The sequence below is a fragment of the Penaeus monodon genome, unplaced genomic scaffold, assembly GCF_015228065.2.
Source record: "Penaeus monodon isolate SGIC_2016 unplaced genomic scaffold, NSTDA_Pmon_1 PmonScaffold_1378, whole genome shotgun sequence".
Lineage (NCBI taxonomy): Eukaryota > Metazoa > Arthropoda > Malacostraca > Decapoda > Penaeidae > Penaeus > Penaeus monodon.
Window position 1 is genome coordinate 26,184 of NW_023642799.1, and position 13,280 is coordinate 39,463.

The window sequence follows — 13,280 nt, forward strand, 5'->3', positions numbered from 1 at the left end:
CTGACCGTGACTCCGCGCGGCCCTATAAAACAGTATACTAAACATGTCGTGTTCGATAATACTTTAAAATATGCATACATACATGCATATCTATTATCTATATATCTAGCTATATCATATTGTGTGGTGTGTGTGTGTATGCGGAGTGGTGTGCGGTGTGATGGTGTGTGGGTGTGTGTGTGTATGCGTGGGGTGTGTGGTATGTATTGTATATATATGGTGTGTGTGCGTGGTGTATTGTGTGTGTGTGTTTGTCGTGAGCATGTATGTGTGGGTGTTGGGTGTGTGTGTGTGTGTGTGTGTGTGTGGGTGTGGGTGTGTGTGGTGGTGTGTATAATATTTTTATAATATATAGTAAATATCCATACATGTATCATATAGATGTATATGTTATATATTTTTAGTGCATATTCCCTATGTATTTATGTGTAAAATTATGTCATATTCAATAAATAGATAATATTTTTATATATATTATTTTAAATATATAATAAATATTTAATTTATATTATAAATATATATATATATATATATATATATTAATTTTAATATATATTATGAATACCACACACACACACATACACGCACACAAACTAGACACCCCACCACAAATATATATTATAATTATATATATATAAAAATTAAAAATAAAATTATTTTAAAATTAATATATAAAAAATTGCACAAATCCATCTTTAGACGACAACATTTTTTTGTTTTTTTTCCTCATAGCGTCCGGCTCACTTTTTCCCGGGAAAACAAGAAGCTTAAATAAAAAGCACCATCCGGAAATGTCCCGAAGTTTTTTCACTATTTGCGCTTTCCCCACAAAGTTAAGGGTTCCCTTTAAACCAGCGTTTCACCGGTTTATGCAATGGAACTCGTTTAACCCCATTCCCCTAACCCTAAACTGCGTTTTTAAAACATTAACACACCTCAGCGTATATCAGCTCGGTTTTTTTTTGATAAATGGAAGTATGCGTCCTTCAATACACAAAATAAGTGTTTATGTGGGGGAAGAATTTATAGCGTGGGAAGCAAGGGATATCTGAAAAAAAAAAAAAAAAAAAAAAAAAAAAAAAAAAAAAAAAAAAAAAAAAAAAATATATATATATTATATTAATATATATATTAATAATGTGGGTATAGTAATTAGAATATAAATGGTAATAATTAATTTTATATATTTTTTTTTTAAGGCCGTACGTTGGCGACAGGGTTTCCCCTGATTTTTTTTTGGGAATTAGAGCGGTGTTTGCCGTTGCCTTGCAAAATATATATATAGTTTTTTTTTTTTTATAATTTTAAAATATATTTAAAATATATATATATTTTTATATATAATTATATATATATTTATTATATTATATATAGAAGATAGGGAGATGATAGATAGAAGATAGATAATAGATAGATTTTAGATAGTAGATAGATAGATACGTATACCTAATACCAAAATAAGTAAAATATATAGAATATATTACCCATCTATATATTCATATCAATAATAAAAACACTAACACCACCAAACAACACACACACCACAAAACACAAACATGCACCACAACACACACAACACACCCCACCGCGCGGCACACCACACAACACCACACCTGCACACACAAACACACACACACACACACCGCGCGCACACACACACACACACACACACAAAAAACACACCACACACACACACAAACCCCCACTCAACACACACCCCACACCGCAACACACAAACACACACACACAACACCCTAACACGACATACATGCAACACAACACACACACATACACACACACCCACAATGCATAACCCCTACCACATACACAACACACACACACACACAACACCACACACACACAAACACACATATAATTTATATATATATAATATAATATATATAATTTTAATTATATAATGTAGTAACCAACACAATACGCATACATTAATAAATAATAATAATTTAAAAAATATTAAATATATATATTTTAAATAATATATAAAATATGTTGTAACCCATACAACATACCAAAATTATATTTTAAAAAATAATAATAAATATATATATATAATATATTATAATATATATATAAAATTACATACAACACAACCCCAACAACATATATAATTTAATATTTTAAAATATAAATATTAAAATATTATAACATATATTGTTTATTATAGATATGTAATCATACAACACACACACACACAAACACACACAACACACCCACCACACAACACACCCACACACACCTAATATATTATAATATATTTTAAAAATAATATATATTTTTTATATATTATATATATAATATATATATATTTAGTATTTTGAACAATTACATCGGGGGTGGCTAGATACAATAAAGCCATATCGACATCGAGAAAGTGGCCACGGTTTTTTATCTTATTTAATTTTATATAAAATATATAATTAATATAAAATATATAATATTTTTTTTAATATGGGATATATATATAGCACAATGCACACACACACACACCACACACAATACCCCACCCACCAAACAAAATTTTGTGTGGCATGTGTTTGCGTTTTAATGTGGGGGGTGTGTGTTGGGGTGTGTGTGTGGTGTTGTGTGTGGTGGTGTTGTGTGTGTGTGTGTGTGTGTGGTGTTTTGGTTTGTGTATTTTAAAGGTTTAAAATTTTATTAAACGATAATGCCCTTTTGGGAAAGCGGATGAAACTGACTTTGTTAGCACATTGGGAAGGGTATCCCATTACAAGAATTATTAAAGGAAAAAAAATTTTTGTCCCAAAATTAAAAAAAAAATTAAAACGAGGTGATGGCTTAATTTTTTTTTTTTTTTTTTTTTTTTTTTTTTTTTTTTTTTTTTTAGTCCCTTCTACATATTCCTTTATCACAATCATCTTTGTAAATTGTAAATCCGTTCATGGGATAATATAGTTATTCATCAATTCTTGAATTCCCGTCATCAGTTTCATTCCATTTTCATCATTTTGTCCATTCTTTTTCAGTTTACTATCTTATGACGTTGTCCTGGGTAAGACAATAAACTGCACCCTGGGGTTCCCTTGAACAAGGATAGGAAACCCTATTAGCCCCCTAAAACCAGGGCTGGGGTTGAAACTTCGGACCCGGGAAAGTGGATATCGGGTGAAAACACCTTTTTTTCTATGTTTTAGGTTTTTCACCAAAAAAATAGTCTGGCGTATTACAGTGAAACTTTTTTAAAAGGGGCCCAGAGATATTTCCCCTTATTTTGGGGAGATTTGCGAGTTGAGAAGGAGCCGGGGGTTTTCATAAACTTTTTTTTTCTCCTGACAAACCTTACACCAATGTTTAAAAATACAGAAATGATAATTCTTCCCAACATCCCCCCCGCGGGGGTTATCAAGGGGGGGCGTTATTTCAGTGGGAAACCAGGCTGAAAATTTTTTAAAAATTTCACGGAAAGGGCCCAAAAAAGATAAAGAAAACGGGTTAAATTTAAAAAAACCAAATTAAAAATGGGAAACGTGGAACGTAAGTAAAATGAAAGAGATGGGAAAATTACTTTGGGGCTGTAACGAAAGGAAATAGTTTAAAAACTTTCCCAAAACAGGAATAAGTAAAACCCAAATTGAAAATAAGGGAAGTTTCAAAAACAAAAGAAAACAAGCCCGTTCTTTTTTCAAAAAAGAAAAAGGGAAAATTATAGCCCCCGTAGTTGCTATGTTCTCAAAAAAAAAACGGGAAAATGCATAATTGGGTAAAAGGCCAATAAATGATCCCCATTTTAAAAGTCAGAATAAAAGCAAAACCTCATAACATTAGAAATTATACAATGCTAGGGAAACCAAACCAACTTGCAAGTGAGAAAAAAAGGGAAAATTTTTTTATACTCTCCCCAAAGATATTTTAGACACAACCCCCAAAACAGAGATGTAAAAATAACAGGGGAGCCCTCATCCCCAAAAAGTAGGAAAAAATGATTTTAAAAATGACACCTGTGGAAAATTGGGCCCTTTGGAGATAAAAAAAAAGGGGTAAAATTTTATTAAATTCGGTAGTACAAAAAATCTAGTTTTGGGCCAAATTTTTTGCCCAAAAAACCCCCCAAAGACATTTGTACAGGGGGTTTTTTCCCCAAGAAAAAAAGAAAAAGCCCCAAATTGACTACATTGTGCTAAACCCAAAAAATTTTAAAAAAATTTGCATAAAAAAGGGGCCAAAACAAGCCCTGGTCCCGACTGCAACAGGACCCCCCAAAACTACTAACTACGATTTTAAAATTTAAGACTAAAAAAAGTGGACGTCCAACCCCACCTCAAAAAGCTCGACACAAAACTCTTGAAAACCCAATTACGGGAATTACAGTGAAAAAAAAATTTTGAAATATTTAAACCCAATTTGAAATTTAAAACCCAAATGATTTTGGGGGAAGAAGGAAAAGAACTCCTGCTGAGCACTGCTTAAAAACATCCCCAAAAAAGATATCTAAAAAAAACCCAAAGGGGGAAATTGAAACAAGAAAATCCCTTAAAATAAAAAGGGTACAAAAACCGGGTTGAAAAAGAAATTTTCAAAAAAAAAATACAAAAATTCAAAGAAATTTGCGACAAATAAGGAAAAATATTTAAATGAACTTTCCAGAGAACTGAAAAATGTTCTATCCCAAAAAGACAACCCAAAGAAAATCTTTCCAAGGAGTACGAAAAAATCACACGAAAATTTAAAATACAAAAAGGACACTACAAAACTGAAGATGGAAATTGTTTTTTGTGATGGAAAAAAAGTCAAAGATAATGGAATCAAAAATTGTTCAACCTATCAAAAAAAAATAAAGATCTAACAAAAACATTAATTGACCAATGACAACGAAAAATGAACCACCGCCACGCAGACGAAGTTTTAAAAACCATAAAAAAGTAAAAAATAACGGGCCCGGGGAAAAGATGGGAAAAAACAGCAAAATAATTTAAAAATGGGCGAAAATTTTAATACTTTTTCTACAAACTCTGTACAAAAATATGGAAAAAAGAAGGAAAAAGACTGGGGAAAACAAACCTTTTCTCCCCTTTCCCCAAAAAAAGGGGGACGCACTCCCCAAAGCAACAAAAAAAAGGACAATTGCATTAATAAGTCACAGCAGCAAAGTTTTGTTGAAAATTTTGCCGAAAGAATGAAGTTTTAAGTTTAAAAAGAGGAAATTTCAGAAAGGGGGCAAGCAGGGTTTTCCCCCCGGAAAGGGACCAGAAAAACCCGATTCTAAATCTAAAAGATTTATAATAAAAACGAGAACATCAAAAAGACCCAACCCGTGTTTCTCGTTTTGTAAAGCTTTTTTTACGGTTTTATCCCATATCCTCGGGGAAAAACATGAACCCATATGAATTTCCAAAAAACATCATCCCAAATAAAAAAAGCCCCCGTAAAACCAAAACAAGCGCTGTAAAAAACCAAAATTTTGGGTTTTAAAAGAATGGTTTTGAACAAAAAAAGGACTACGACAAGGTTGCCTTTTGTTCCCCCTCTTTAACATTATTCTTAAACAAATTTTTGCGAGGTGCTCTAGAAATTTTGAAGGAAAATGTGGATGTTGGGAGGATACAAAAAATAAACGAGGTTTAACCGATGATATAGTTTTGATTGCCGCAGTGGTTTACTGAACCAAAAAACTAAATAAAAAGTTAGAGAAAACAAGCGGGAAAAGGGTGGCTTGTTTTTTAAGCCAAGAAAAATAAGATCAAAGAAGATTCAAAGATAACCCGGGAATGAAAAATGATGAAATGTTACAATCAAAGGAATGATTGTGGAAAATGTGAAAGAGTTCACTTATCTTGGAGCTGTTTTAACTAATACATATGATGATTCACCGGAGATAAAAAGAAGAATTACCATTGCCAAAAACGCCACAATTGCTCTCAATAACATCTGGAAAGACTGAAGCATTACCTTAGGGACAAAGCTGAGATTATTGAACTCATTAGTTTTCCCAATTGCATCATATGGTTCTGAGTGTTGGGTGCTGAAGTATATAGACAAGAAAAAGATCAATAGTTTTGAAATGTGGTGTTACAGACGAGTACTGCGTATTAGCTGGACAGAGAAGAAGACGAATGATGAAGTGCTGAGAAAAATAAATTGTAAAGACCGACTGTTGGACATCTTGAACAGGAGGAAATTAAAGTTTATTGGTCATGTGATGAGAAGTAAAAGTATTGAGAAAGACTTGCTGACAGGGATGGTGATAGGAAACAGAGGAAGAGGTAAACCAAAGACAAGATTGAGCGACAATATCAAAGATATTTGCGGGTTGTCGATGGTACAAGTGGAAAGAAAAGCGTAAGATCGAGTTTAGTGGCGAAGGATGGTGGAGAGGTCCACGGCTGCTCAAACATGAGCATACCGTTATTGATGATGATCTTATGACGGCATCACATGACAAGGGAGGCGATTTCTGCCATAGCCCACGGGACAGCATAGGAAGGACAGCATGGGGGGGGATTGACCAGACCTGGCGCTAGGGGCTAGAGGTGGGCTGAGGACCTTTCTGGCGCTAGGGGCTAGAGATGGGCTAAGGTCCTTTCTGGCCTAGGGGCTAGAGGTGGGCTGAGGACCTTTCTGGCACTAGGGGCTAGAGGTGGGCTGAGGACCTTTCTGGCACTAGGGGCTAGAGGTGGGCTGAGGACCTTTCTGGCACTAGGGGCTAGAGATGGGCTGAGGACCTTTCTGGCTCTAGGGGCTAGAGGTGGGCTGAGGACCTTTCTGGCGCTAGGGGCTAGAGGTGGGCTGAGGACCTTTCTGGCGCTAGGGGCTAGAGGTGGGCTGAGGACCTTTCTGGCTCTAGGGGCTAGAGATGGGCTGAGGACCTTTCTGGCACTAGGGGCTAGAGGTGGGCTGAGGACCTTTCTGGCACTAGGGGCTTTGAGGTGGGCTGAGGACCTTTATGGCTCTAGGGGCTAGAGGTGGGCTGAGGACCTTTCTGGCTCTAGGGGCTAGAGGTGGGCTGAGGACCTTTCTGGCACTAGGGGCTAGAGGTGGGCTGAGGACCTTTCTGGCGCTAGGGGCTAGAGGTGGGCTGAGGACCTTTCTGGCACTAGGGGCTAGAGGTGGGCTGAGGACCTTTCTGGCGCTAGGGGCTAGAGGTGGGCTGAGGACCTTTCTGGCCTAGGGGCTAGAGGTGGGCTGAGGACCTTTCTGGCTCTAGGGGCTAGAGGTGGGCTGAGGACCTTTCTGGCACTAGGGGCTAGAGGTGGGCTGAGGACCTTTCTGGCACTAGGGGCTAGAGGTGGGCTGAGGACCTTTCTGGCACTAGGGGCTAGAGGTGGGCTGAGGACCTTTCTGGCTCTAGGGGCTAGAGGTGGGCTGAGGACCTTTCTGGCACTATGGGCTAGAGGTGGGCTGAGGACTTTTCTCGCACTAGGGGCTAGAGGTGGGCTGAGGACCTTTCTGGCGCTAGGGGCTAGAGGTGGGCTGAGGACCTTTCTGGCGCTAGGGGCTAGAGGTGGGCTGAGGACCTTTCTGGCTCTAGGGGCTAGAGGTGGGCTGAGGACCTTTCTGGCACTAGGGGCTAGAGGTGGGCTGAGGACCTTTCTGGCACTAGGGGCTAGAGGTGGGCTGAGGACCTTTCTGGCACTAGGGGCTAGAGGTGGGCTGAGGACCTTTCTGGCGCTAGGGGCTAGAGGTGGGCTGAGGACCTTTCTGGCTCTAGGGGCTAGAGATGGGCTGAGGACCTTTCTGGCACTAGGGGCTAGAGGTGGGCTGAGGACCTTTCTGGCTCTAGGGGCTAGAGGTGGGCTGAGGACCTTTCTGGCACTAGGGGCTAGAGATGGGATGAGGACCTTTCTGCCGTGAACGGTGGATGCGGCTGTGCGTTAGCTGATTGATTGAATAACAAGTAAATCGCACATTTTTTCCGCTTATACTCATATTATTTGGGTTTCTATAATATCAAAAATCTTTCGATGCTCTGTTCTTCTACCGAAAATGATGATGATGATGATGATGATGTAATGATGATGATAATCATAATAATATTAAAATAATGACAATAATAATGATAATAATCATAATGATGCCAATAGTAATAGTGATAACAACAATGAGAATGAGAATAATAATAATATTAATGATAATAATGATAACAGTGATTACAATGAAAATATCAAAAGATAAAATACTAACACTAAAGCTAACAGTAATATAATGGTAATAATGATTATAACAATTTTAATGGCGCAGATGATGATAATAATGATTATGTAATGAAAATGTCAGCAAGATGATCATTATCATCATTATTATTATTATTATTATTATTATTATTATTATTATTATTACTGTTATCATTATCATTATTATTATTATTATTATTATTATTATCATTGATATTATTATTATTATTATTATTATTATTATCATTATTATTATTATTATTATTATTATTATTATTATTATTATTATTATTTTCATCAAAGAAAAGTAAATTAAGTTACACAGGCTAAAAGCTTGTCACTTTTATGGTATAATGAGTGAGAAAGAAAAAAGAAGAAGAAGAAGAAAAAAAAAAAACGTATGCACAAAGCTTCAACCTGCCATCTGCACCACAAGTAAAGCCTGGCAGTTCAGATGACAAATTATGATGAATAGCATTGCAAGTTATGCGCGAGGGTAAACAGTGCAACCCAATGCAGAGAGCGGGGAAAAAAAGGAAATTTTTCCCCAAAAAAAATTTGGAAGGAGGGAAGAGGGTTTACAAAGGGGGAGGAGGGGGGGATGGGGGAAAAAAAAAACAACAAAAAAAAAATAAAAAAAAAAAAAAAATATAATTTTTAAAAATAAAAAATTAAAAATAAAAAAAAAAAAAATAAATAAAAAAAAATAAAAGCATATCATCCCAACTAAACACAAAAATTTTTTAAAAAAAATTAAAAAAAAAAATAATAAAAAAAAATAAAAAAAAATTTAAAAACAATTTTAAAAAAAAAAATAAAAAAAAAAAAAATTTAAAAAATAAAAAAAAAAAAAAAAAAATAAAAAACACAAAAAATTTTTGGGTTTTGGGGGGTGGGGGTGGCACCCCCTTTTTCTCCCCCCCCCCTCCCCCTCTCCCCCCCCTCCTCCCCCCCCCCCCTCCCCTCCCCAAACCCCCCCCCACAAACCCCCAAACACACACCCACACACCACCCCACACACAACCCAAATAAAACACAAAATTTTATTTTTTAAAAAATAAATTTAAAAATATATATAATATTATTATATATATATAATATATATATATATATAATAAAAATTATAATATTTTAATATTATACACAAACACGACACAAAAAACACCAAAACCAAACAACAAACCAGAATAAATTAAAAAATATTCATTTATTTAATTTTTTTTATTTTTTTTTTTTTTTATTTTTTATTTCCAAAACAAAACCCAAAACCACACCCTTTAAATATGTGTTCCTTTCTTTTTTTTAATAATGATTTTTTTTTTTATTTTTTTTTGGGTTTTTTTTTTCCCCTTTTAAAAACCCAAACTCCAACCCCCCCTAAAAAATTTTTAAAATTATTAAATTTTGGTTTTCTTTTTTTAAGATTTTTTAATTTTTTCTTAAAACCCCCTTAAAAAAACCCCAAAACACACAAAAAAAACCCCAAAAAAAAAACCCCCCCCAAAAAACCCCCCCACCCCCTTTTTTGGGGGAAAATTAATCAAGATGACCAAAATTTGGGGCCAAAACTTTTCTTTTTTATTTAATAAAACCCCCTTTTTAAAAAAAAAAAACCCCCCCCAAAACCCACCCCCCCTTTTTCCCCACTTATGGGAAAATTTCCTTTAAGGCTTTTAAAAGGGGGGGGGGTTTCTTTTAGTGAAAATACAACCACAACAAAAAAAAAAAACACACAAAAAAAAAAAAAAAAAAAAAAAAAAAAAAATTATTTTTTTTTGGGGGAAAATAAAATTTTTCTAAAACAAAACACACAACCACCACACACACCACCACACACACACACACACACACACCCCACACACAACACAAAAATAATTTGGGGAAAAAAAACGGGAAAAGTTTTAAAAAAAAAACCAAAAAACCAACCACACACCCCACACCCACCCCCCACACACACACACACCCAAAAAAACCAACCCAAAAAAAATTCATGGGGGGAAAAAAAAAAACGCAACCCAAAAACAAACCACCCACCAAAACACACACACAAACACACACAAAAAACCCAAAAAAAAAAAAACCCAACCCTTTGGGGAAATTCATTCTGCCCCCAAAAACCCCAAACACCACACACACACACACACACAACACACACACACACACACACAACACACACCCAACACACAAAAACCTAAACCTTTACAACAAAAGGGGCCTTTAAAAAATTTATTTACGGAGCCTTTTTTTTTCTTTCTTTTTCATTAGAAAAGGGAAAAAAACTGAAAATGTGAAATTTTTAGGAAGGAAAAAGTTAAAAAATTTTTCCTGGCGCAATAATAAAAATTCTGGGAAAAACAAAAAAAAAGGGAATTAAAAACAAAAACCAAGGGGAAATAAACCTAAAAACATTAACAACGGGGAAATTAAGAAAAAAAACCCCAAAGGGCTTAAAAAAAATCTTTTGCCAATGAAGCCAAAGGAATTTTAAAGACAGGGATTAAAGAAAAAAACAATAACTAAAAAAAAATCTTGGCTGAAAAAAGGGCCAAAATGCTTAAAGATACGAAGGAAGAAAAAAAATAAAAAAAAATATAAAATTTCTGAAAAAAAAGGCCCACCCAGGTTTTTTAAAGAGGAAAAAAAGGAAAAAAGGAAACAAGGGGGAAGAAGGAAAAGGAAAGAGAAAAAAAGGAAAAGAGGAAAAAGAGAAAGAGAGAGAGGAGAGAGAGAGAGGGGGGGGAGGGGGAGAGGGAGAGAGGGGGGGGGAAAAGAGAGAGAGAAAAACACTAAACATATGTTTGGGAAATGAAAAGCAGATGACTCTTTTTCAATTTAAAAAAAAAACATAAATTTTATTACATGCCCCCCTTATATACTCCAGGGAAAAAAGAAATTTAAAAAGACCTTTTTTTTCCCCGAAATGTTTAAAGATCACAAAAAAAATTAAACTGGACTTTAAAATTCACAGTCGAGTGGAAAGTCTAGATCTTAAGCGGAAAATATACAGAATTCATAAACAAGCGCTGACTTATCAAAAAGTGACAGATGTTACAAGATTATACTCTTTTACACGGTGAACGAACCGTCTAGCTAACAAGAAAAAAAATCTCTGATCTAGACCCGTTTCAGAAAAACACACACACACGCATATATATATAATAATTATATATATAATATATATTTATATAATAAAATTATTATAATATATATATATATATGTTTTTGTGTTTTGTGGTGGGGGTGTTGTGTGTGTGTGTGTGTTTTGGTGTGGTGTGTGTGTGTGTGTGTGTGTTGTGTATGTATGATGTTGTTTTTTATGTATGATGTAGTATGTAGGGATGTATGTATGTATGATGATGTATGAGTATGTATGTATTTTTTGTATGTATGTATGATTTTATTATTATGTATGTATGTATGTTTGTATGTATGTATGTTTGGGTTTTGTATTGTGTATGTGTAATTTTCATAATATGATGGATAAATAGAAAGGGGAAGATAGATATATAGATATAAATTGTGAAGGGTTTATTTTTAATATTGTTTTGTATTTTTAGTTTTTTTTCAATTTATTTACAAATCCAAATGTTTTTCGGTTATAGTTGGTTCCCCAAACAAAAAACCTCTGGTTTTAAACTTCAAAATAAAAATTTTTTTCTTGTTAAGCCTAACGGTTCGTTCCCAGGGCGTCGTAATAGAGTATAATCTGTGTAAAATCTGTCACATTTGATATAGTCAGCGCTTTTTTATGAATCTGTATCATTTCCCCATTAAGTCTAGATTTCCCCCTGACTGTAACACACACACACACCCCCACACACCCAAAACACCCCACAAAAACACACACCAAAAAAAAAAAAATATAGAGTTTTAATATATATAAAAATATATAATAAATAATAAAAAAAACAACACACAAACCCCCAAAACACACACAACCAAAAAAATATATAATATAATATATATATATATTATATAAAATATATATAAATATATATAAAAATATATATTAAAAAAAAAAAAAAAAAACACAAAAAAAAAAATATATATATAGTTTTTTTTTTTTTTTTTTTTTTTTTGTGTGTGGTGTGTGTTGTTTTGTGTGTGTGTGTGTGGTGTGTGGTGTTGGGGGTGTGTGTTGTGTGTGTTGGGTGTGTGTGTGTGTGTGTGTTTTTTGGGGGGGATTTATATATATATTATATATATTATATTATATATTAATATATATATTTTTTATTTTTTTTTTTTTGTGTGTGTTGTGTGTGTGTGTGTGGGTGTGTGTGTGTGTGTGTGTGTGTTTTTATTAAAATATATATATATATTTTATATATATATATATATAATATAATGTGGGTTGTGTGTGGGGTGTGTGTTGTGTGGTTTGGGTGTGTGGGAACATATTATAATATATATATAATATAATTTTTATAATATATAATATTTATAATATATGTTAAATATATATATAATATATATATTAATATTTTTATATATATATAATAATATAATAAAAATGTAAGTTTTAATTAATATATATATATATAATATATTATATATATATATATATATATAATTATTTATATGTATATTTGTGTGTGTTTGTGTGTGTGGGGGTGGGTGTTAATGTTGTGTGTGGTGTATGTTTTGGGGTGTGTGTGTGTGTGTTTTGTGTGTGTGTGTGTGTGTGTGTGGGGTTGTGTGTGTGGTGTGTGTGGGGTGTGGTTTCGTTGTTGTGGGGTTGGGGGAATAGACGGGACCCAAAGTAATGATCCTTTTAAAATTAGAGGATAAAAGGCGGGCCAAGGGGGAAATGTTTTTTGGTCCCCCCGGGACTCCGCCTCTCCACAAGGGGTTTAAAATGGGCATGACACGGGAAAAAATAGAAACTTTTAAGAGGGAAAAAACCCCTAAAAAAACCAAAACCCCAAAAAAAAAAAAAAAAAAAACCCCCCCCCGGGCCCAAAAAACCAAAAAAAAAATTTTTTCCCTCAAAAGCGGGGTTCCAAGTGGCGTTTTTTATTTTTAAAAAAAGAAAAATTAACCCAAAAGGGAAAAAATTAAATTTTTAAAAAAAAAAAAATTTTCCAAAAAAGGTTTAAAAAAAAGGGGTTTGGGGAAAAAAAAAAAAAACCC

The 13,280-nt window shown here is 34.1% G+C and overlaps 1 protein-coding gene across 1 annotated transcript; it reads right to left on the reverse strand.

Annotated features, from left to right (window-relative positions):
- Window positions 1-6,536: 6,536 nt before the first annotated feature.
- Window positions 6,537-11,910, reverse strand: LOC119569269 (proline-rich receptor-like protein kinase PERK9). Its single transcript, XM_037917505.1, has 4 exons — window positions 11,820-11,910; window positions 7,132-7,840; window positions 6,897-7,087; window positions 6,537-6,859 (listed from the first exon to the last, which is right to left on the reverse strand). Exons 1-4 carry the CDS (start codon window positions 11,908-11,910, stop codon window positions 6,537-6,539), a joined length of 1,314 nt encoding a protein of 437 aa, XP_037773433.1.
- Between the last annotated feature and the right edge of the window lie 1,370 nt (window positions 11,911-13,280).